This window comes from Parasteatoda tepidariorum, chromosome 8 (assembly GCF_043381705.1).
Source record: "Parasteatoda tepidariorum isolate YZ-2023 chromosome 8, CAS_Ptep_4.0, whole genome shotgun sequence".
In the NCBI taxonomy this organism is placed as follows: domain Eukaryota; kingdom Metazoa; phylum Arthropoda; class Arachnida; order Araneae; family Theridiidae; genus Parasteatoda; species Parasteatoda tepidariorum.
In genome coordinates this window covers 84,611,369-84,637,973 of record NC_092211.1, presented here as the reverse complement: position 1 = coordinate 84,637,973, position 26,605 = coordinate 84,611,369, and the positions used below count along the sequence as shown (strand labels likewise).

General features: G+C 31.6%; 2 protein-coding genes across 3 annotated transcripts in view; both read right to left on the bottom strand.

Annotated features, from left to right (window-relative positions):
* LOC107448092 (cytochrome P450 3A18-like) overlaps positions 1 to 12,915 on the bottom strand; it is a 31,159-nt gene extending 18,244 nt beyond the window's left edge. The window contains exons 1-6 of the mRNA XM_043046500.2: positions 12,669 to 12,915; positions 9,189 to 9,285; positions 5,634 to 5,686; positions 4,918 to 5,014; positions 2,850 to 2,966; positions 691 to 779 (exon numbers count right to left, since the gene is read on the bottom strand). Coding sequence (XP_042902434.1) covers positions 691 to 779; positions 2,850 to 2,966; positions 4,918 to 5,014; positions 5,634 to 5,686; positions 9,189 to 9,285; positions 12,669 to 12,745 — 530 coding nt within the window. The 5' untranslated portion in view covers positions 12,746 to 12,915. The remainder of the gene's footprint in view (positions 1 to 690; positions 780 to 2,849; positions 2,967 to 4,917; positions 5,015 to 5,633; positions 5,687 to 9,188; positions 9,286 to 12,668) is intronic.
* Positions 12,916 to 17,725: 4,810 nt separating this feature from the next.
* The window catches only part of LOC107448085 (cytochrome P450 3A11-like), a 31,063-nt gene continuing 22,183 nt past the window's right edge, over positions 17,726 to 26,605 (bottom strand). For both annotated transcript variants that reach the window (XM_071184312.1, XM_043046499.2), the window contains 5 exons: positions 25,476 to 25,639; positions 23,832 to 23,920; positions 22,036 to 22,182; positions 19,354 to 19,516; positions 17,726 to 18,011 (listed from right to left, as the gene is read on the bottom strand). In XM_071184312.1, coding sequence (XP_071040413.1) covers positions 17,910 to 18,011; positions 19,354 to 19,516; positions 22,036 to 22,182; positions 23,832 to 23,920; positions 25,476 to 25,639 — 665 coding nt within the window. In that variant the 3' untranslated portion in view covers positions 17,726 to 17,909. The remainder of the gene's footprint in view (positions 18,012 to 19,353; positions 19,517 to 22,035; positions 22,183 to 23,831; positions 23,921 to 25,475; positions 25,640 to 26,605) is intronic.

Below are 26,605 nucleotides of genomic sequence, written 5' to 3'. Positions count from 1 at the left end.
GTATTGTTTTTTCAACTAATTTGCAGAGCTTGCAAATCTGATTTTAAAATTTGTAAATTGGGATGAAACAGGTATGATCCTATTTCAGGTCTAGATGTATTTGGATATAATTTTTAACATAAAATTAAGATAACTTAGATAAGTAACAGCTAATGAGCTTGAACAGTTTGGATTGTGCCCCTAGATACGTATGATAACATTTCTGGCCATGCGATTCTCAATCCGAAAGATGGGCCTTGCTTCCTCTCCAAAATTGGAACCGCGGTTCTGAATCACTTTGCATAACTAGAATTGGATATTCGATGTATGCTTGTCTATATAAGAGAGATCGAGATTAGATTTGTAAATGAGTGTATGGAGCTGTGTTAGGTAGTAATTTCCAGAAAGATATGCTTTGTTTAATTCAAGTTATTTAATTTCTTGCTTAATAAAAGATTTTTTTTTAAGTTCAGAGACGAGTTTTTAATTATGCTTGCTTGGCATTTTCTATTACGCTCTAAACTGAAGTGAACATATGCTTGTGTTGACGAAATGCACTCTAAAGTTAATAAAGTTATAAAATGGTTAATGAGCTGTTATTTGAAAACTGGCGGGATGATCCATTGAATTGCGAAAATTCTCTTATATGCATTTCATTTTAGTAACTATAACCTACTAGTTACAGCAAATGATTAAATAGTTACCACTTACTTTAAAACATCTATCGGAGCGTTTAATTCTGCTGATTTTGAAAAACTCTGAATCAGCGTTTTTGCACAGTCTTGAAAAATACTGAGAACCTAAAATAAGGTTAAGATAAAATATATAAATAAATAAAATAAGGTTAAGATAAAATAAGGTAAATTAAGTAGATAATTACAGAGGCCTAGTAGTTTCTTAAAATAGTGATGTGAAATAAAATTTCTATAATGAAACATGTTTTATTTTTTTTAAATTTATCATGAAAAGTTCCGGACTATCAAGTCATTTGGTCATACATTGAAATTTGACATTTTTGCTGATTGATCATGGAATGAAATTTATCTAAATTTAAGTGTTTGCATAATCAGAGATATTTCCACTTGTTTTGATGATCAGTTTACAACCACTTTAATATTTCCCTCAGACCACTGTAAATATAATTCATAAATAATATTTTATGAATTATATTTACCAGTAAATATAATTCATAAAATTGGTGAATGCGAAGTCACCCTGTCCGAGCGGTACGGCCGTACCACCAATATAGATCAATGTTCATCAATGTAATGTAATGTTCATCCATGTAAAACAATAAATAAAAACAAAGTTTGGGGAATTTTTTGTGAAACTCAAATAAAAGCTAAATTTAAACATTTCGGTACCCTTGAGAAAATTTAGTGATACTTTCTAGGGTGTAGCAATTCTGAATAAAATAATGTATCGCATCGCGTCCTCTTCCTAGATTTAAAGGCTGTGGTCAGTACGCGGATGGGTGACCACTTCTTTGATCAGTCTGCTAGGGAACGAGGGTGCGCGGTATTCGTCCTCGTTAAGCTGTTCTACCATAAAGTGCTCGACTTCACACACAGGTCATCGGGCTATCAAAGAAGGGGGGCCATCACTTCTGCAGAGGATCAAAATTGCGATGGCATGTCTTCGGATCATCTTCAAGGATGTTTCCCAGCCCGTCGACACTAGCTCAGCCCATTGTGCAGCTCTAGTGCTACGAAAATAAATTACCTCCTAGGTCTAAACTTGCAAACAACTTCTGCATAAATTTATTTTATCAACCCATTTTAGATCTATAAGATGACAACGAGGCTTTTAAAGAAAAGATCCATATTATTTGGCAATCATTTTATTTTTAGATCAGATAACAATGCTTTGTTTTATTCATTACTGCTTATTTCAAACGAAAAATGACTGAAGTACATTTAGTGGTAAGATGTATGGAATTGAAATTTGTAACAAAAACTAGTTTGTTGCATTAATCCAATTTTGTTACCATTTTTAAATTTTTTTTTCTTCTATCACTGTCACCCTTCAGATAAATAAATGGGAGCTCAAGGTTATATATACCAATGGGAGCGCAAGGTTAACAAATATTTTTTTTCTTCGATAACTGTCACCCTTCAAAGAAAAAAAAATGGGAGCTCAAGGTTAACAGATGTTTTTTTTCTTCGATAGCTGTTACCCTTCAGATAACATACATACATGTTAAGGTTAACATACATACATACAAATTCCTCTTCACTCCGAATTGGAGCATAGGGCTTCTATCATAGTTTTTCATCTCACTCTATTTGTAGCCACATATTTTGCCTCTCTCCATGTTTTTCCTATTATTTTCAATTCGTTTACAATCGTCATGCTCCGAGTATTTTTACTATTTGTCTAAGATAGGTACTCTGACCGCCACTAAGTCAGCGGCAGTCTGGTGCTATGGAAACAAGAATAGGGCACTTTAGGGAGGGTAGCTTCGATGAAAGAGGTATCTTCTCTCGCCGAAACCAGTCCTAAAGAGGGAGCCAGCACCCCTTCTTGAAATAATCATACCTCGTTACCATAGTCACCGCCACAGCTCCAGACGAATGTCTGGCAGAGTACCTATCTTAGGCAAACAGGTCTTCCTATTTTTCTGTTGCCCAGAGGGTTCCAATGAAAAACTTGCTTTACTTTTAATGTTTCAGATTTACGTAGAGCATGATCAATTCATTTACGTTTAAGTTTTTTAGCTTAAAGTTAGTCTAGAACTTATTTAATTATATCCTCTAAAGAAGGGAGTACACAATTATGTAAATAAAATAGCACCATTGTGCTAATTAAAATAATTAATTAATTGTTTAAATTAATATTCTGAACACAGGGAGTTATTTTAGAATGCTTACCCTCTTAAGTTTTCCCGTAGAAAATGTGGGGGAGACAATGGCTCGAACTCTCTTCCAATCTTCGCCTTGTAAAGCAGTCATCATCTTGTTAAGCACATCATCTCCCATGTCGAATAACTGAAATGTTAAATTGATGTGTTGCATCTATGAACGCTTTTGCATATAGTACGAAGGGCTCCTTTGAAAAGGACATTTGCAAGAATAAATAAATAATAATAAATGCACATATAGTTAAAGATTAATAAATGTTATAGTTAAGGTTGCTCTGTCAAGACCAATATGAGCTGTATAAAGTAAGATCTGACGTAAAAACTATTATAATTGCCTGCCCTGTATACATTTGCCCGGTACTCCGGACACTGATGTTTCTCCTAACCTATCCTCAGCAGATATTAAAATATCGAATAAATATAAGAATATCAACGAATAAATTAATATCAAATTGGATATAACAAATATTTCGGACATTCACCAAAGCGACTATGTGATTGTTGACATTCACCTGTGAAAGTCGACATTCTCTTGATTTCGATCATTTACGGTAACATATGTACGACTCGGAATCAAATTCTGTAATTTACTAGTTTCCTTTTTATAACCGATATGTTGACAATTGTGACACAGCGATAGACATAGCTGACATTGATCAAGCTCTCAATATTATGAATGATACAGATTCTTGCAATCCATTCGCATCTGAATGAGAGAACCAGAGAGTGTTTACCTTTATTAGACTTTCTTAAATAACTCTTAATGATGATGAATTTCTCACTACTGTTAATAGAGAAGCCATTTTTTAGTTTCACTTTCTCTCATAATCCTTTATCCTATTCCCTCTAACTTAAAGATGCACGCTTGTTTTAACATGCATCCGATTTTTTCGAGGCTTGTTGCCATCGTTGTTCACGTAAAATTTTTGACATTTTAATTCTATATACTTGCTGTTAAATTAAAAAATTGATGTTCCATTGTATTCGGCGAATGGGCCTATAGGCCTAGGCCACTGTAAAATTTTCCTTAATATGCATCCGAAATTTGCTCTAAGAGTAATCTCCTCAATGATCTAAGCCGAAAGTTCTCTCTATTCATCGTGAGTTTTACTTCTATTATTATTGATGCCATCAATAGAATAAAAATCAAGCAATCCTTCAAATTCTCCGGTTTGTAAAATCTGATTGTTTTACTTTATTATCGGAAAAACCAATCTCTCCTCCAAATTTGCTAAGATTTTGAATAAATATTAGTTAAAGTCGATTGTTCCCATGTAAACAAACTAAATTGCCATAAGCCTTATGGTTGATATTAATAGCTAGGATATTATCAATTTTTTTAGTAACGATTTAATTCCGACTGAAAGATCTAGAAACATACTTCCAAACGTTTGTCCATCGCTGGAATTTATGCTACAAAATTGGAATTCTTATCACAGAAATGAGTTTTCTTCTGCTAAAATCATTCAACTTTGTTCTGCGAGGACTAACCTTAATTTCTGAATATCATTCCACATTTCAAAAATTTCTAACAATTTAGTTTTGGTGAGTATTTAGAAATTTATTCGAATTTAATTTCAACACAATGCACATTGGGGCTCGCGCGAATCTCCCTCGCACCTCATACCATTTTTTTTTGCAACGTATTTGTCTCGTTACTTTTCTACTGTCATTTTGTGACTAGGCACTGAGGAAGGTCCGATTTTAAAGAATCGAATTATCCATTTTTGTATCTTAATTTGTGCTTTATTCGCGTCGTTTTGCTTTGTGAATATTGTACTTGGTATTTTGCATTGCTCATTATGTTATATACGTTGGTACCTTATTTACATAACTTATTATTATTGCATTTCAGTTATCTCTACTTACATTATCACATTTCTTTATTCTTCCTCTTATTATTCCTAATTTAAATATTTTACTATTACTGATTTATTACCTCGTTATTTTAGAAATTTGGATTGTCTCCTGCATGCTGTTTCATTTTTTTAAGTACGTTCTTATTACTATTATAATTACGTAATTATCATGACTTAGTTTCATTTATTTTTTGATAGCGATGCATAAATGATACTTACTCTACGATTTGGAAATATTTGAAAGTCCTTCACAAAAATATCACGGATTGCTTCCGGTTCAGCTACTATCATGCATGGTTTCGTCAATTCATAGTATCTGCAAAATAAAAATTAATAAAAATAATATACTCTTTTTTGAAAAAAAAAGTCTCAAATTTTAAAAAAATTTATAATATAAAATTTATTTAATAAATAATGATGAAAAAATGCTAGAGAGTTTATGTTTAAGTTCAGTGACAAATTTATCGTTTTCACTAACATTGAAACCTGGAGAAGTTTAATAGCAGTAGACTTACTATTAATAAATATTTTTTCATAATCATGATTTTATAATTCATCTTTATTCTGACAATAAAATATTTAAGACCTAAGATATAATATGTAGCGAAAATAGACGCAACCTAAGATTTAAAAGTAAACTATCTGAAGACTTTGATGATAAGATTCCCTAAAAAGAGAAAAATCGGGGGTTATGAATTCCCAACAATTAGAAGCATTGCAGATTGTTTATTAAAAGACATAATTTCAAATTAATGAATTTTGGAAGAAGCGCCTTATCATTTACTTAAATACATGTATCTTCCCAAGAACGCAAAAGTAAATGTATCCTTGTTCTTCGGTCTTTGATGCAATATATAATTCTGAAGTATTACATTTTTAAAAGATTATAAAGAATTTCAGTTTATTTTTTATTTTAATCAAATGTTCATACATACCCATATATTCTGCCTATCTTTTGATATCTTTCAAGATCCAAGTCTTCTAAATTCTATAAAAAGTAAAACAGAAGCATGTGTAATTCCCATAAAAAAATATGTGAGATTACTAATGCATAAAATTAATATCATATAAGAAAAAGCTTAAATTTTGAACAAACAATTGGATTTTGAAGAAACGTTTATTGGCAAGATTTCGGTGTACTACACGGAAATATGCAGTAACTCTTCTGGTACACATTATAAGTGATCAATATACTCATTTACATTACAATGTACTAATTTTAATGTACTACAATTTTAATGTACTACAATTACATTTACAATGTACTAATTACATTCGCACATTCTAATGGTGATCTAGTTAGTTCATACGCTCAATATTCAGTTTCAAAGAATGCCCGCAACAGCAGCAATGATGCTTTCTTTCAGCGTTGTTGTAGGTAGGTTGTTAGGTACAGTGCATAAAATAAAAATAAAAACGGAACACCCGGAATAACTTTTGATTTAATGATCGGATCTTCACGTTAATCTTAAGGACGGGATCAAAAAATTTTATTTTTAAAATTCGATTTATATGAAACTATTCGACCGATTTTGGTTAAATTTTGTATTTTGACATGCAAAATTACATTCCTGAAAATGATGTAAAAAATTTTATATCTTACAATTCAACATTTTTTTACAATTATTTAATAAAATAAAATATTTACAAAGCGTTATTTATTGAATACAATTGCCTTTGGAAAAAGAAATTATATAATTGTGTGAAAATTTTTCTTAAATTCGCTTAAAAAGTTCTCGAGATACTGTGAAATATGCTAAAAGTAGAAATAGCATTAAGGGATTCAAACTTTGAACAGATATCCTGACCAAAAATATTTCGATTCTATTTCCCAGGTTACTACTACCCTCTGTATTTTGGGGGTCAGAAATCCGAATCCAGGGGGAAAAAAGTTATTTTAATTCTGAGAAAGAACGTTTTTGTCTGGTTTTGTTAATGAGAAGCAAAGCATAGAGTAACTTCCTGCCTGGGATGCCTCGCTTTGCCGCATTTTCGGGTGTGTACTTACACGCATAATTTTATTTTACACAAGCAATATTTTTCTCACTTCTGTATTCTCTGATCTAGCAATCTAGGGGATCGTAGCCACAAAGGAACTCCAAGAACGCTAGGGTTCCCCATTTAGCAATATAGTAGTTCTCTGTTGAGAAAGGTGTAAACTCAATGACTGTTTAGGAAGTGTTCCCAGTGACCAGTGGTAGAACATCAAACATTGGTAGCACTGTGCGGCTTTGAGGAAAACTCCTCCAGACTTAAAGTCTGGGGCTGTCTTCTGCTACGAGAGCACGTTTCTGATGTGGATGCCATGGCGTACTAATATTTGAGAGAGGCGGATCGACTGCACCAGTCATGGTTACCGGGAAGAAATTGTTACTCCAAGAAAACTCCTCCATTTTGATCTGACCAAGTAAAGTCTATGGCGGGCTTGTCACGCTTTGAATCGGTTATTCTTATTTCAGAATCGGAATTATCAGTTCAAAAAAAAAAAAAAAAAGTACTATTAATTTCAATCTTTTCAGTTCGCGATAATGTGTGTAGGCTTATGTGGGTGCAATGGAGGAACGAAGGTGCCGACTTTTTTATTCTCGCCAATTTATGCCAAGATAAAGACAAAACTATTAACCCACGACCTCTATTCCTAATGACTTAGTACCCTCAGTACGGTACCCTTAGTGCGACACGAGACTGAAGTACGGAGTTTTCCCGAAAACCGCTCAATATGTAACAGAAATTTGATGAGTGTATGCATCACTGTAAATGATGCGTACCGTGAATCACTAGTAAATATATAGTCCTTTGAAATCACATTTAGGCTAAACCTGAACTGTTAAAGTATTATTTTACTTTATTTTGCAGTTTTTATTAATAGGAAAAATGTTACAAGAAAATGAGCTTTTAGTACAGTTAGGGATAGATAAAAATAATAAAAAATATTATGTTGTTATATTTTTTATTATTATTACCGCATAAGATCTATAAAAAGATTTTCTGCAAGCCTCAATTCTCCTTAGACCTCAATAACTTGTACGAATGTAAACAATGAAAATTAGAGCAAAAAAATTTCAATAATTAATCAAGAACAATTTACATCTATATATATATATATTTCTCTTACACGGTGACAAAAAAAAGCCTCATTACAACTCCCCGAATGGCAACACTAGAAAATCGACCAATGATTTCCGCTAAAAATGTCACATGCCAAAAACTGGCTCAACATAAAGCTCTTTTAAAAACGGAAACTGAAATAACATTAAGCTAGGCAGAAGTGAGTAGTCTTTGTCGATAGATCTCTATTTTAGTATTTTGTCGAAAGCGCTTTTTTTCACGAATTTATGTATTGTGAATTTATTTGACGATCTTTGATTTATATCACGAATTTATTTGTCTTATTGTTATTAGTTATTCATTGAAAAATGAGTCTCAGTCGTGCTGTTACGCTTTAAGATTTTATACTATAGCGCATTTCTAATAGGTTTAACGAATTACATGTCATTTTTTTTAATTCAAATTTATTTTAATGACTTAGTATTTACTAAACAGATGTAATTTTTTTTGTAAAAAAAAGCTGTTGTATGGATTTGAATGATTGTTTTGAATTCTTAGAATTTTGTGTATTTGCAATGTACCTAAGTTAGTAGCGAGCGAAGCGATCTTGGTTTGCTTTGCAAACCATATAAGACTGCGTAGCAATTTTCGGGGGTTGGCAAGCGTTAGCGAGCAGGGGGCGCAGCCCACTAGTATACATCATTTGTTTGATCAATTAAAAGTTCGGCTTTCCAAGATAGGTAGGGAAATATATTTCCTTAAATATAGTTTCATTTTTATGAGGTTACAATTTCAAAAGCCGAGCAAACCAAAATTGTTAAATTAGTTCTTTGCAAATAACAAATATTTAAGTGCACGGTTTTGCTCTTGTTAAATATTTGTATCTAGTCCGGGATATCCTGGTTGGCAGGGCGCTGGTCTCACGTTCGTGAGAACGGGAGTTCAAATCCAGTCAGCAGAAGACTCTCCGTGTAGTAAATGGTGACTGGTGCACGTTAAATCTATTGAGTCGCCAGGTCCTCGCATGAAAAATTATACCTCTGGGGGTACTGAATTGGAGATGAATCGCTCTCTGGTTCAGGTTAAAATTACGGGAATGAATGGATCCACCCTATAAACGGGTGTGACGTATGGGTGTACCAAAAGTTGAAATTCTTGGCCATAGATGGCACCACTGGAAAACAAGAGCATTCGCACCTCTTGCCTTAATGGTCTACGACAACAGCAACAAATATTTTTATGTAAAATTTACGTTGGAGGGTTTTATGATTAACCTGTGTCAGAAAAATATTGTTTTGTAGGTAAGTTTAAGGATATGAGAAATGATAATACAAAATTCCAAGTCTCGTGTTTAAAGGTTTCCTTTTTAAAAATTATCTTCTATGTTTAATATCAACCATTATTCGAAGTCTGTTTTTTTTTAAACTATGAAAATCACTTACCTTTTTTAGGTTGTACCACAGGGATCCAAAGAATGGGACTGGTTTTATAAAAGGTACATTTCTTTCCTCCCAAAAGGTATGATTCTTGGTAATATATCTGTGAATCAATTTTAGAATTAATTATGTTCAGAGACAAGCATTGGTTGATCTTAACGTTGTTTTTCGAAGCTCTGTCGCCAAGGGAAATAAAAAAAATCACATTTTAAGTGCCTAACACTCGAAAAAATGCTATGATTTTAAACTAAGTATTTCATCTTGCCGTGAAGAATTATCTGGGCTGAACAACGGATAAATAACTTAAATATTTTAGAAATTATTAAACTTTTTTAAAAATCGCCAATTTTTGGCGGCATTTTTCCACCTAGCTGAAAATTATCAAAATCACTGCCTGATTACCAGTTTTTGCTCAGTTTTTTTATGACCCCAGATGATGCAGCATTGGAGGAAGTTTTTAAATATTAAAAAATTAGACCACAAATGCTTTTCAATTCCACAAAACTGTTCAATTCCTCCATATTGACGCTTTGCACCAATTTCTGAATAAGCATAGACAGCGATGGCCTTAGATAAGCTAAACTTAAGTCATGAGTAACATTTGCAAATTCACAACAGTTATGAAAATTGCATATTATTCACACAAAAAAGAAAAAGAATAATTTCATATTATGACAGAGGCTTCGAAAAACAGCCTTAAAACCGAATAATCCAAATAGATCCCAAATTGTACTGTAGTATGGAAGAAAAAAAATTTCTGGTGTTAGGAACAGTTATATTTTAACTTTTAAATCATTACTTAAAAAGTTAAATCCTAAATTACTTTAATTTCTATGGATCATACATATGTATATGATACTTATATTTTAACGTTTAAATCTTAATTTAAAAAGTTGTGTCTTCAATTATTTTACTTTCTATAACTCAAACATACTTATATTATAACGTTTTTCATAATAACAAATTAGTGCAGACTATATTTAAGATACGAAAGCTGTCAAAAACTTACTTTCTCTGAATGAACATACCGTTTTTTTCGACGGATTTGTTTTTGACGGACAGATTTTTGACCTCCAAAATATAGGGGGTAGCCGTAATCTGAAATATAAGGTCCCAATACTTCGGTCAGGAAATCCGTCTTAAGTTAGGTCCCCTTAATAATAACTTTACTTTTTGGATATTTCAACTTATCTCAAAAATGTTTTAAGCAAATTGAAAGTTTTTGCACACAAATATAAAATTCGTTTTTCCAAAGATAATTTCAAGCAGAAAATAACCTTTATTAAATATTTATTATTCTATTTAATATTAGTAAAAAAAATTTGTTAAGTATACAACTTTTACATCATTTTAAAGAATATAATTTTACAAGGCAAAATACAAAATTTGAGCAAAAGCAGTCGAATAGTTCCTGTGAAATCGAATTTTAAATATCTGACTTTCCTGAAATTCAGTTTCTCAGGAACTATTCGACCGATTTTGCTCAAATTTTGCAGTTTGCCTTTTAAAATTATATTCTTTAAAATGATGCAAAAAATTGTCTACCTTACAATTCAAAAACTTTTCGACCATTATTAAATTAAATAATAGAAAAAATTAAATATTTAATAAAGGTTATTTTTTTCCTGCAATCATTATTGGATTAATAAATTTTATAATTGTGGCCGAATTTTTTTCAATTCTACTGAAAAGTTTTCGAGCTATAACGAAATACGCAAAAACTAAAGTTAACATTAAGGGATCAAAACTTCGGAGCGCTTTTCTGACCAAACTTTTGGAACCATATTTTCCTGATTGTGGTTATATCTTGTAGGTCAAAAATCTGAGACAGTCGAAAAAAGGGTATGCTTATTCAGAGATGTGCCTGATTTCGTATCTTAAAATATCGTCTGCGTTAATTAATTAGCATATTTGAGGTCACCCTCTTCAAACATTAAGAATGAGTCTGAAGTGAGTACGAAATGCGGGTTTCTCTTAAAGCCTATTTATTTCATGAACACAAACATCAATATAACATAAACTAAATTAAACATTATGGGTCGTCCTGCGACCAAGCTAGCTAGTGAAAAAGTTGAAAAGGTAAGTGGCTGTTCTTCCTCTGAAGGACAGAATATATATCACTAGGATCACAGGGTTGCTTTTACCTGAAGATCTTAAATCGCCAAGCTGGCGGTAAGACTGGTGAGAGTGGCGAGCACCGCAAANTGGTTTTTTTTTAAACTATGAAAATCACTTACCTTTTTTAGGTTGTACCACAGGGATCCAAAGAATGGGACTGGTTTTATAAAAGGTACATTTCTTTCCTCCCAAAAGGTATGATTCTTGGTTATATATCTGTGAATCAATTTTAGAATTAATTAGGTTCAAAGACAAGCATTGGTTGATCTTAACGTTGTTTTTCGAAATTCTGTCGCCAAGGAAAATAAAAAAAAAGCTATAGTTTAAGTGCTTAACACTCGAAAAAATGTTATGATTTTAAATTAAGTACTTCATCATGACGTGAAGAATTATTTGGGCTGAACAATGGATAAATAACTTAAATATTTTAAAAGTTATTAAACTTTTTTAAAAATTGCCAATTTTTGGCTGCATTTTTCAACTTAGATGAAAATTATCAAAATTACTGCCTAATTCCCAGCTTTTGCTCAGTTTTTTATGAGCCCAGATGATGCAGCATTGGAGGAAGTTTTTAAATATTAAAAAATTAGACCACAAAGGCTTTTCAATTCCGCAAAATTGTTCAATTCCTCCAAAGTGACGCTTTGCGCCAATTTCTGAATAAGCATGGACAGCGATGGCCTTAGATAAGCTAAACTTAAGTCATGAATAACATTTGTAACATTCACAACAGTTATGAAAATAGCATATTATTCACACAAAAAATAATAATTTCATATTATGACAGAAACTTCGAAAAACAGCCTTGAAACCGAATAATCCACATAGATGCCAAATTGTACTGTAGTATGGAAGAAAAAAAAATTCTGGTGTTAGGAATATTTTAACTTTTAAATCGTTACTTAAAAAGTTAAGTCCTAAATTCTTAACATCTAAATATAAATATCATACATATGTATATGATATTTATATTTTAGCGTTTAAATCTTAAGGTCAACCCCTTCAAACATTAAGAATGAGTCCTAGAACATGAAGATCCGATCATTAGATCAAAAGTTATTAAGGGCGGTCCGTTTTTTATTTTGCGCACATTATACAGCAATCTTATTTTTTCCTTAACGTTAGTAAGGGGTATACCATAACATAAAGATCTCATTGGTTTTACATTATATCTAACATTAGCTCGACTTTTAAAGTGCTTAAAAAAAATAAGTCAGAAACTTTTCATTTTTGAGGAAAAATACTTTTGTTAATGATGTATTTAGAGCTGTATTTTACTTATTTTGATCTTATCCTATTTATTGATTTACTTGTTAAGCTTACCGGACATAAAAACATAATATATAGATCATAAAAAAACAAACTCACCTATAAATATAGAATATCAGACTGCCTAGTACAGTGGTATAAACATAATAATTCAGTAAAAAATCCCAAATATTCATCTTGACATGAGAATTTTTTTTCTTTTATCCTCTGCAGTGAACGAATGTTTTAGGTAAATCGAAACAATCTGAACAGCTAACTCTGGCAAAATAAAATTTAATCAGAGAGACGAGTCAATTGTCTGAATATAAAAAGTAGTAGTTTAATCTAGTCTCGATCTCGCTTTTATAAAGATGACCCTGAACAATCCTTATCTACATAATGTCAAAAGGAATATTTCGAATCAAAAATTACGTCAAGAGCTAATGCAGGATCTCTTTTTTCATTATTTTTTTTTTTTTGGCTCTATTTGCGGTGAGCATTTAGTTAACACTTTCATGGCGGCATAAGCGCGCCTTTGTCTTGCTTTTTTCTGCGCTAAACGCAAATTTCTTTCCAAGTTGTTTATTTAATGTTTGTAACTTTAAACAATAATAAATCGATTGCAATCCGTTACAATTCTCACTTTGTGTTTGCAGGCATAAAAGTAATAAAATAATAATCTATACTAAATGTGCTAAATAATTCGCTTAAAGCGCTACTATATATTCAAAAACTTTGTGTGGAGGACGAATTATCTCGTCTCTAGCACACAGTGAATATATCTGGAAGACGAGTTATCTCGTCCTTCGCGATGAAAGAGTTAAAATTTATAGGTTAATAATTCATTTAGAAATCTATTAATTGATTAATTACTTTTTACAAACGCTATATCACTTGAAGGTTACATCTTGATGAATAGATATTCTTTTTAAAAATCGTGATAACCATATTTTAAATACGTATTATAATGTTATATCTAGAATTCTATTTTGTACGATACGTATTAGCATCAATAGTACCGTTTCCGACAGCGGTTAATACCGAATACGATAACAGTCGTGGGTATTATCAATTGATATAACATCACGATTATTGTCGACAGTAAGAATGGTGAGTAAAAATGTGCAATGATATCAGTACATTATGTATTAAAATGAAATGAAGTATGAGATTAGAATAAACAAATACTTATAACTTCAAATCTTTGTGCTTAACATACATAACTGAGAGCAGATTTAAACAGAGCTTCTATTTATTAATCATCATAATAGTAACAGACGGGTAAGGGATTTAATGGATCCACACTTGGATCCGCCTTCATCACGTGGTATCCAAAGATGATACTATTTCGTTATTTTTGGGAGAAGGTAGTGAACAATCCTAAACAAGGTTGATATTTGGCGATCGTATGACTAAAATACTTATTTCGCAATCTTAATGTGCATTTTTTTAACATTAAATATTTCATAAATTTGATGATATTTCCTTCTTTTGAGTGAAGAGTTGGTCCTTTTTGAGACATTTTGTAACAATATATTTAATTAGCTAGAGTAACGAAAGGTATAATAGCTGATGATAAAGCGAAGTAAGTGACTGAAAAAGAATTCACTGTTTGCGTTTGGGGCGCATTAAGGGTTGTCTCAATTTCAAGTGCGGAGACGTCTTACCTCTTACTCTCGCGCGGAAATGAACTCTTCGACCGAGGAGGTGGAGCCAAGTGCCAACACCTGGTGAACGAACTATAGTAAATTTAATAAGTGATTTTGTGGTACAAGTTTTGATTCAGTCAGAGATTTTGTGATCGTGTTTGATGAAACAAATTAGATTTGTTTTTACCGTTTCCTATTCATACCTTCTTACATTTTTACATTCCTACATTACTCCTACATTTGTAAATTAAGAAATATATAACAATATAAGATGTTAAAACTAGCAAACTTCATTCTAAGTGAAATTAAAACTTTTAGCCTATTTCTGTATCCAACTGTCTCATGAAACATTTGCGATCCTCTTTAAAAAAATTTCTCGGTTGCGACCACCCTGACTACAACAGTTTTATTTTTATCTTATTTTATCACCCTCGTTGAACGGCCGACCCGATTTTTGAGTATACTACTACTAAGCCTGAGTGTACTACTACGTAGCCTTGTAATTTTGAACCCGACCCAGAAGACAAGTGAAGTCCTGAATCAAGCACTGGGAGAAATTTGCTTCGTCGAGGACTTTTTGGTGGAACTAACCCGTATTTGGAGTGGAAAACCACGAAAATCTCCCATGATTAGCCTGAGGGCTAAGTGACTCTAACCCTTGATTCGTCTACCACTAAGGATGTTTTTCGTCAGCACTATGGTCGTTTTCAGAATTCGTATGGACAAGCCATTGCTGTGATTCACCTCATTGGAAACCAGATTCACCTCATTGGAAGGCGAACGCTCTATCCCTTGAGCCACCACGGCTTTCCAATAGTTCTTGATAAAACTAACCCGCATTTGCGCAAATATGATCGGTGCAATGGACCTGGAATTTAACTCTATTCACCTCATTTGCAAGCGAGCAAATGAGGTGAGGTCTTTATTATCCCATGAGCCACCAGGTCTCAAATGTTTTATTTTATTTTATAATTGCCGTTTAACAACCGACCCAATGTTTGGGTTCACGTCTACCAGTGTCCAAGTGCGTAACTTTGTAATTTTGAACCCAATCCAGAGGACAAGGGAAGCCCAAGATCAAGTATTAGGCGAAATTTTGCCTTTGAGGAGAACTTTTTGATGGAACTAACCCGCATTTGTTTTACACGGAGAGGAATACCACGAAAACTTCCCACGGTTAGTCTGATCACATACGGACTCTAACTCGTGTTCCATCTATCACCGAGGATATTTTACGTCACTACTGCGGTCGGTGCAAGCCGAGTGCGTTATTCGTATCGACCAGCCACAGCTGGGATTCGAACAAAAGACTGCTTATTGGGAGGCCAGCGTTCTATCCCCTGAGTCACCCAAATGTTTTATTTAGAATAAATGTCAATAGTCAAATAATGTTATTACCACTATTTACTTTTTTCTAAAGAAGAAAATGACCTGTGCTTAAATATAAATGCTGAGCTTTAACGAATAATAGTTAATGGTCAGAGCGCTCATGTTATAACGATTTTTATGTAATTATCATGAGCAAAAAGGTAATGTAATAAAATGTCTTTTATGTACATTTTTTTCAAGTTTTTAAGAGCACATATCAGTTTATATATTTTTTAAATTGTATTAAAAGAAAAATTAGGTCTTATGAAGGAAGACTTTTTCTTTTGAAAATTAACTTTTACAATTGTGAGTAGTAAGTTTTTGCTTTGTTTAAACATGCACAATATTTAGCATATGTAAATTACCTTGAAAAGTGCTATGATGAAAAATGAATGAGAGTGCCTCAAAAATGCCTCTTTAATAGCTTCCAATTCAGATCAATGATAAAAAAAATTTGGAATCGCGATACAATTGTGATTTTTTAATTGAATCATAGTATATCAGGTATGTTTTGTCTAAATAAAATCTAATAATGAAATAATTATGTTACTGGTTATAATCTTCTTCAAATATATTAAGTACGAGGGCTCTACAGCGTCTAAAACTAATATTTGAATTAATCTTCTCAGTACTAGTTTCAGCAAATAAATCCTGTATTGCTCTCATTTTATTTTATAATTCAAGCAAGCCTCAATTTAATCGCATGCTTAATAAATTCTAGCATTTGTCTAAAATTATAAATTAAATACCATAAAATTTTACTTATATATACAGTGGTGGCCAAAAGTATGGACACTTTTTGAAAGTTTCATGCTTTTCAACTTTGTGTGCTTGTAGAATATATTAATTTTCACTTAAATACAAACGTTTATATATCAAATTGAAGGTAATTTAATGTAGAATTTAATANAAAAGACAACTAAGTGAAGCTATAATTGATTCTTGGCACCATGTGATTACGAAAGATGAACTCCAAACACTCGTTCACTAGATGAAAAGACGCTGTGAAGCTGTCTTAAAAATTAAGGGTTATCCTACTAATTGTTGATTGTGTAAGTATCACTTTAAAAAAATGCAAATCTAAGATAGATCTTACTATTAATTGCATAACGTTTTTTGTTATACAGATATTGTAATACTGTATTTATTATTAAATTCTACATTAAATTACCTTCAATTTGATATATAAACGTTTGTATTTAAGTGAAAATTAATATATTCTACAAGCACACAAACTTGAAAAGCATGAAACTTTCAAAAAGTGTCCATACTTTTGGCCACCACTGTACATGCAATTTAAATAATTTATTTTTTAAATTGACATTGTGACGAAAGAACGGTGTTGTTGTTTTTTACTTCTAATAACATTAATTTTACAAAAATTAATATTTTATTTCCTAAAGAATGATGCATTCGAGAAACAAAACTTGTAGTTTGAAGTGAATTTACGAGATTTTGTAGATTAAATTAGTCTTCCAATTTTCCTTTCTTCAAGCAACATTTGAAAATTAAACTAAGTTCCTTTTTGTGTTAGATTTCTCGAACTCAATAGTTATAACAGATTCAAATCTTTCAAGCTGAGCAATCAAATAAGAGAAATGAATTTATAAGTCATTGCTGATTAAATTTGTATTCCGATTCTCTTTTTCTCAGGCAGTGTTTGAAAATTAAACTAAGTTCCTTTCTGCGTTAAATTTCACGAACTTAATCGTTTTAATGTATTTAAATTTCTAATTTTCTTTTCTCGTTTAACAGAACAGTGTAAATAATCGTTATGTGGGTACCATAAGAAAACTTGGCGGAAATCACTGTTAATCACTGTTACTTGTTTGAGTTCTTTTTTCTTTTTAAATCTGTATGGGTAAACAGCTAAAAAAAAGACATGTCGGATTTTTCGGATCGGGTTCCTTGAACCACAGGTGGCCATTCAACGTCGTAATAATATGTTCTTGACGTTATGTTTGATATTGGCATTCGATTCAGTTTTCGATTCAGTTTGGAGCAGCAGAAACGCATCGGGCATAATATATCCAATAAATCAATCTTTATAAATCTTCTAAACTTGCAGAAACTTTTACGAAACTTGCAGAGAAATAAGTAATTAAATTTCTGTCGCAGAACATCAGAGACGATAATAACAAGTTAACGACAAATAACAAGTTTAAACACAAAAATTGTTTATTTAACGAAATCTTATTCAAAATGAATTATAAAATGAGGATTTAAAATAGCATTACAAATGTAATTGATAATATGTACGTCTTCCTTCTTATATTCAAGCATATAAATCACGCACACGCATAAAAATGTTTGTAATGACACAAATGTGTGCTTGATATTTCCTCTATGAACATTTTAAAGGACAATTATCTCTCTGTACGAATCGAAGGGTTATTTCCTTCGGCCGAAGAAAGCCTAGTCCTCCCCTGTCATGTTCTAAGGGTATCTGAAAAGAAACAATTATTAGTTGTGCTAAGACATACAGAATGATCAATGCTTTTAAATGGTACTTTTCGAAGCCCCATCAAAAACGAGGTCAAAAAATATCACATTTTATTTGTTTTACAATCGTCGTTGGATAATCGTCCCAATTTTGGAGTTAACGACTACTAATGTTCAACTCTGTGTATAGTTTGTCTACGGTAAGAACTCCCCCCCCCAAAGTCTGCTTTGGAAACAAGAATAGCTCATTTCAGGGAGGGTAGCTTCTCTTCACTCTAGGGCTAACACAATAGACCGAAGAAAAAGATTTTTTCGCCGACCCGAACAAAAAACTGCCCTAAACAATGACCCTACTCCCCTAGTCACCGCCCCGGGTCCAGATCAATGGCTAGGGGAGTTCTTACTTTAGACTAACTATGCCATTAATGTTCAACACAGTGTTTATTAATTTATTTATGATTTATTGAAAGCAGAATTATGAAATAAGTAACGGCTGCAACACTCAAAAAATACTTAACTCAATCAGAGATGTGCAATTGGGGAAAAAAGAGGTAGCAAAAATATAGGTATGACTATTATAACATTTATTATTTACTATTATAATTACTATTATATATTTATTGTTCTTGCTGTCAGTTTAATTTTAACATGCATAAAGTATTGTTACCTCTAAATATACTAGTATAACTTTCATATTAAAATAAACAGTGGTTCTTGATAAAATATTCCGAAGTATTGCTAACCCACCCACAAATAATTCAATAACGAAATAGTTTGACTACCAATTTTTTCTTAAACCTTGATCTGCTGACAGCAATGCTGCAACAGTTTTAGCTGGAGAAATAAATTTCATTTTTCTTTGGGTGGCAGTAAAGTTTCTAAATGTAGATTTGAAAATGATTTTTTAATTGAATGAGATGAAATGATTGAAAAGAACTTAACTATCAGATTTTCCCACTATGCTGGTAATCCTAGCAATGAGTAGCCAACCTGAATAGCTTGTACTATTGAGCGGGTCTTCAACGTTCTAGGACTCACTCTTAAAAGTTAAAAAAAGGTGGTTAAAATATCCGAATTAATTAGTACCATTTTTAATACCATTAGAAGAAAAAAAAACAGGATAGTCACAACCGGAAAAAATTTAAAAACTGGTAGAAAAAGATCGAATTAACGAATTGATTTGATATCTTATCACTTCAGTTTCTTAGGATTATTTATTTGTTTTAAAATACATCTGGGTTAGAGTGTAACTATATAATTCAAGTTTTTTCATTGGAAAATTTGAGTAAAAAAATTTATTTCACACAAAATTTATAACAAAATTTTTTTTTTTCGTTAAGCAATACCTGTGTTTCCGAACAAGTTTGAACCTGGAAAGTGCTAAAGACATTGGCAAGGCAAATTTTGGACTCCAAAAGGGCAAATCGCATTCCAATACAGTTCCTAGGACCTGCACCAAAAGGTAGATAGGTATACGGAACAATTTTTCCTTTATTTTCTGAGTTGAACCTGAAAGAAATGTGTTGATAAAACATTAAGTACTTGCAAAAGAAGATAACAGGAACAACAACTGTTGTTTGACTTCATTGAAAGTACTATATTAAAGCAGTGGTTCCTAAATGGTGTTCCGCGGAACCTCAGGGTTCTAAAAAGGTTATGCGAGTTAGTCCTTTTAATAACCAGTTATGAATTTTAAAACCTCTAATTCATAATTTATTAAATCTTACGGTTGCCTTTATGAAATTATTTTAAGTGAAACGCCAATGAAATAAAAATGGCATTTTTCAACGAAAAATATAATACTTCTAAAAACAATATATAGAACATATTATTAAAAAAAAAAACAAGTATTTATAGAATATTCCATTAGTATTTCCTAAATCAAAATAACTTCCATTTCAACGTCATAAAACATTATCAACCATTTTCAATGTTTATAGCAGTTATTTTAATTTTTCGAAGTAAACCATAATTCGACTTAATTTAATCATTTTTAGCTTACATATAGTATATGCACCGGAAACAAATTCTGCACAAGGGCTGAAAATTTAACCGTCAGACATAAAACCTCATTTACGTTCATTAATGATAAAACTATGAGAAATCTTCATACCCCTAATTAAATATTTTACATATACTCTTTGATACGTTATTACCTTAAATTTCATTTATAAAATTGGGATTTCGTAGAATGAAATTTGAATATTTAAGGATAAAATTGGAAAACACTATATTACAGTATTAAAGTAATATTAAGTGCTTAAAAGTACATAATGTTGAAAAATAAAGTCGTGTCTTAACCTTTATTTCCTCATAGTTTTTCCCATTATTGTGAGAATCGAAAAGCATTGGAAATATAATGACTACGTAAAAGGTGTGTGATATAAAATTTAAAAAAGTATCGTAATTAAATAATTTCAAAAATTATATATTTTTCAAACTACGTGCAATTTTTTATTTATGTATTTTATTTCTTTACATATATTGATTAGCGAAAAACATAAAAAAGTAAAATTACATTTAACCCTTTGACGCAGGCGGACACTGATGTCCCTTTTGTATACTTTTTCTCTGACTCTCAAATTGCATGCCAGAATTATTTTGATATATATNGGACTCCTAAAATAGCAGACACTTTTGTAAGAAGGAAGATAACATTGGCACCTACACAAGTTCATTTAAGATCGTTAAAATGAAATAAGGTAGAAATGATGATCACTTATCACATTTTCGTATTGATACCAGAAATACAATGTATTTCATTTCGTAATTTTTTCATATAATATTGCTCACTCAAACAGCAGAAAAAAATACTTCACAACGAAAAAAAATGTGTCTCAATAGCCGAAATTTTGTAAATTCGAACTCATTATAAACATATTACCTTTCATATTTATATTTGAGCAGCGACGGCTCAAGGGATAGAGCGTTGGTCTTTCAATGAGGTGAACCAGGTTCGCATCCCAGCGATAGCTGGTCTATAGGAATCCGCATCCGGCTTGCACCGACCACAGTGCTGACGTGAAAGATCCTTAGTGGTAGACGGATCATGGGCTAAAGTCCCTTTTCCATCAGGCTAACAATAGGAGGTTTTCGTGGTTTCCTCTCTATGTAACGTAAATGTGGGTTAGTTCCATCAAAAACACCTGCAAGAAGGCAAGTTGCTCCCACTACTTGATCCAGGAGTTCCGTTGTCTTCTGGATTGGGTCCAAAATGACAAGGTTACTGGGTTGAATATGAGTAGTCGTCAACCCAAAATTGGGTCGACTGTTCAACGACGGATATAAATAAAAATATTAATATTTATGGGGAAGTAGAAGCTTATCGTATTATATTGGTAGGATAGACTCAATACATCGTACTTTTTCTTGAATTTTTAAAGCTCAGAGTTTGGAGAAATTCTGATGTTGTGTTTAAGTACAGTACTTACATTAGTTTCTCTTAGCACTTCCTTAATTTCCTCGAAGAGTTTTTCTTGAATATCTTGATTCAGAGCTAAATTATACGTTGTGTATCCAAGCAGCAATGTTGTGGTCTGATATCCAGCAATAAAGAATAGGACACACTGAGCTACAAGCTCATCCATCGTCAGGCCTAAAAGAATTTTGTTTTGTGTAAACATTTATTTGGAACATGAAATAATATTTTAGAATTATTCAGAAATTCGACTACTTCGAGGTTATTATTCCATAATGGACAATCTTTAAATAATAAAAACAAAATAGCTGTCTACTAAAGCTTGTTTGAATAGTAATATCGTAAATGAAGCACTCCTTTTCCTTAAAACTATCGGTGTTGACCATCAATTTCCTTCTAATGTTGACTTCATTTCCAGAGAGTTGATTACTCAATGCAACAAACTCTCCAATTCGTAAAATCTGATTATTTTACCTTATTACCCGAAAAACAATCCCCCATTTTCTAAGATTTAAAATTGTTTTTTTTTCCTCTGTAAAGAAACTGAACCTGACCCACCTTAAAGAATCTATGGCTGGGATTGTTATATATATATATGTATAAAAATTACCTTTCAGGATCAAATTTTTCAGGATCAGGAAAAAATTCTGGATCCCTGTGTATAGCATATATTGGAGTGGACACTGTCGTCCCCTTAGGAATAGTGATTCCTGTACCTTTTAATGTGTAATTATCTACAACAGACATTCTTTCCATCCTAAATAAAAACAATATTTTTGTCAGTAAAATGTAGAAAATTCGGTGAGTCAATGGCTTGAATAGTTATGGTTTTAATTCTTCAATAATTTAGGTTTCAGTGGGTAAATAATTTAAATATCAATGCTTGAATTAATTACATCCTAATGCTTCCATTAACTGCATACTAATTCTTGAATTAATTGCATCTCACTATTTGGATTTCGCTGCTTGGTCATTTAGAGTTTATTAGTGCTTGAGTTAATAGCAGCTTAATTTTCAACATCTCCTGTATGACTAATTTTGGTTTCAAAGCTTTATAAATTTAAATCTAAATGCTTGAATAATTAAGATCTCGATTCTAAAGCAATTTAGATCTCAATGCTTTGAATAATTTAGATTTCAGTGCTTGAAATAATTGCATCCCTATACTTGAATTAGCTGCATACTAATGCTCGAATTAATAGCATCTCACTATTTAAATAGTTTGATTTCAATGCTTGATTAATTAAATTTTAGTGCTTGAAAAAATAACCGTTTAATTTCAAGATCTGATGTTTGACTTACTCAGATTTCAGTGCTCAATTAATTTAAATCTAAGTACTTGAGTAAGTAAGGTCTTAATGTTTGAATAATTACGATCTCGATTTTAAAATAATTTAAATCTTAATGTTTGAATAATTAAGATCTCGGTTTTAAAATTATTTAAATCTCAAGGCTTGAATAATTTAGATTTCAGTGCTTGAAATAATTGCTTACTAATGTTTGAATTAATTGCCTATAAATCTCCCTATTTAAACATTTAAGATTTCAAAGCTGGATTATTTATATTTTCGTGCTTGAGTTAATAACAGCTTGCAACATATGAGGTTTGACTAGTGCATGTTTCAATGCTTTATTAATTTAAATCTAAATGCTTGAGTATTTATGATCTTAATGCTTGTAATTATCTCGGTTTTAAAATAAATTAGATCTCATTACTTAAATAATTTAGACTTCACTAAGCAAACAATTTAAGTATCTCAGTTCTCAGTAAATTACGTTTATTATTTAATTTCGAATTTTTAAAAAACAAAAACAAAATATATGTTTCTAAAGTTGTCTCTTAATTCTAGTAAAAAAAAGTTGTTGGAAAAAATTTGCGGAAATCATAAACTTTTTATTTACTTATTTTATATCTAATCGGATGACTTGACACCATAAAAACTATACCAACCAAGGACTTTTTTTGTATTTTGAAATCAAGAGGCCTAGATGGTTATTCCTAACAAAATTATCCATTTCTTTTTTTTAAAAAAAGACAGTTAAAAAATTTATATTATCTTGTGTTTTGAGAAACCTAACTTCAATTATAAGATAATACTCAAAACACTTCTAACGTTACTGCAAAAGTACTGAAACTCACTCATTGAAATCAGACAATAAGCCTCATTATTTAAAATAGCCTCGTTTAATCGGTATGTAAACTGTTAACATACAATTTACATTTCATGAAATACAAATATAATGATGTGAAAATATTAACTTGCGACCTTTATTGTTTAGGTTTGAATAATTAGGTACTAATTTTCGTAATAATTTCAATATATAACTTTGGTATTTATGAAACACCCTGTTCATATTTTTCAATACATTTGTTATAAAAATGAAACACAAATACTTAATTCGTACCTTATAACAGGTGGATGAAGTCTAAGAGCTTCGGACATGACATTGTCTAAATACTTCATATTTTGAATTGCTTCGTAGGTTAATTTGCCCTGTAAAATTAAATTCTCCGTTATTCTAAACACAATTATAAACTGATAATATTACTTAAATTTTGCTTCACTTAAATGGTGAGAAATAATATAATTAAAAAAGAAAATCAAGTTTTATTAGTTAGAAAATCATTAGTTTTATTTTAATCATAATTCTTTCTTCATAAATTATTTAACAATTTTAATGGTTTCAAGTTGGCCCTTAGAACCATTAAAATTGCTTAATAGATGAATTATTAGATCAAAAGTTATTAAGCAGTTTTTATTTTGCCCTCTTTGCTTGTTTATTACTTATGAAAGGGCGTCAATTTTTGAATAAATGAATTTCGTTGGACCGAGGAAATCGGAAAAGTGCAAAAAGCTAAATTGTACTTTGTTATTGCAGAATAACATTATGAACCATCAAAGTCCGTTACAACGGTAATACCTCATAGCAGATGAAATTGTCGTTATGAAAAATTTGCTGTCATAAGTAATTATACGTATTTAATGTTAAAATAGCAATATAATAGACGTTATAGTGAGTAAGAACTTTTGGTGCTATTAATTATACTGAATATAGATTTCAATAGTAGGCGGTCAAGATCACTAAAAAAAAAAAAAAACAATCTTCAAATTTGGGTTGCAGGACTCCTAAAATAGCAGACACTTTTGTAAGAAGGAAGATAACTTTGGCACCTACACAAGTTCATTTAAGATCGTTATAATGAAATAAGGTAAAAATGATGATAATTTATCACATTTTCGTATTGATACCAGAAATACAATGTATTTCATTTCGCAATTTTTTCATATAATATTGCTCACTCAAACAGCAGAAAAAAATACTTCACAACGAAAAAAATGTGTCTCAATAGCCGAAATTTTGCAAATTCGAAGCCATTATAAGGGTCATTCTCACAAAAACAGTCATTTTCATGTCCCCAGTATATTTTATGTTTTTTTTACAGCTTACGAAAAGAAAAATTTCAGGGAAANGTAAATTCGAACTCATTATAAACATATTACCTTTCATATTTATATTTGAGCAGCGACGGCTCAAGGGATAGAGCGTTGGTCTTTCAATGAGGTGAACCAGGTTCGCATCCCAGCGATAGCTGGTCTATAGGAATCCGCATCCGGCTTGCACCGACCACAGTGCTGACGTGAAAGATCCTTAGTGGTAGACGGATCATGGGCTAAAGTCCCTTTTCCATCAGGCTAACAATAGGAGGTTTTCGTGGTTTCCTCTCTATGTAACGTAAATGTGGGTTAGTTCCATCAAAAACACCTGCAAGAAGGCAAGTTGCTCCCACTACTTGATCCAGGAGTTCCGTTGTCTTCTGGATTGGGTCCAAAATGACAAGGTTACTGGGTTGAATATGAGTAGTCGTCAACCCAAAATTGGGTCGACTGTTCAACGACGGATATAAATAAAAATATTAATATTTATGGGGAAGTAGAAGCTTATCGTATTATATTGGTAGGATAGACTCATTACATCGTACTTTTTCTTGAATTTTTAAAGCTCAGAGTTTGGAGAAATTCTGATGTTGTGTTTAAGTACAGTACTTACATTAGTTTCTCTTAGCACTTCCTTAATTTCCTCGAAGAGTTTTTCTTGAATATCTTGATTCAGAGCTAAATTATACGTTGTGTATCCAAGCAGCAATGTTGTGGTCTGATATCCAGCAATAAAGAATAGGACACACTGAGCTACAAGCTCATCCATCGTCAGGCCTAAAAGAATTTTTTTTTGTGTAAACATTTATTTGGAACATGAAATAATATTTTAGAATTATTCAGAAATTCGACTACTTCGAGGTTATTATTCCATAATGGACAATCTTTAAATAATAAAAACAAAATAGCTGTCTACTAAAGCTTGTTTGAATAGTAATATCGTAAATGAAGCACTCCTTTTCCTTAAAACTATCGGTGTTGACCATCAATTTCCTTCTAATGTTGACTTCATTTCCAGAGAGTTGATTACTCAATGCAACAAACTCTCCAATTCGTAAAATCTGATTATTTTACCTTATTACCCGAAAAACAATCCCCCATTTTCTAAGATTTAAAATTAAATTTAAAATTGTTTTTCTCCTCTGTAAAGAAACTAAACCTGACCCACCTTAAAGAATCTATGGCTGGGATTGTTATCAACTTTTCTGTCATTCTGGTTTTGCGTTATTAGACAAACGAAACGAAGAATTAACTGTCGACTTAAAGGACATGAAAGATATGTTCAAAATCATGGTATTAAACGATCTTTAATCACTCTAAATAGTTGGAATTTTAATCAAAGAGTTTTCTTCTGTTAAAATCCGTCAACAATGCTTTTCATTTACCAAATTTGATTTCTGGGAACCATCCCATATTTTGAAAAACGTAAATAATTTAGTTACTGATCTTGCTAGCGTCCCATATTTTTCCTGTGTTTGTAAGCCTGTTCTAATTAAATTTTTTCAGCAAAAACACTCACACCTCTTTCTCTCTTCTTTTATTTCCTCGTTAAGGTTTATTCCTCTTCTCTTATTGGTTGAACCACTTCGCACGTGTTTGTCTGATTACTTTTCTACTCTCATTTTGTAGTTGGACACTGAGAAAGGTTCCTGTTTATAGATTCAAAATTATAGTATGACCATTCATGAACCTTAATTTGTGCTTTATTTATGTTGTTTTTGCTTTATTCATACTTAGCACAAA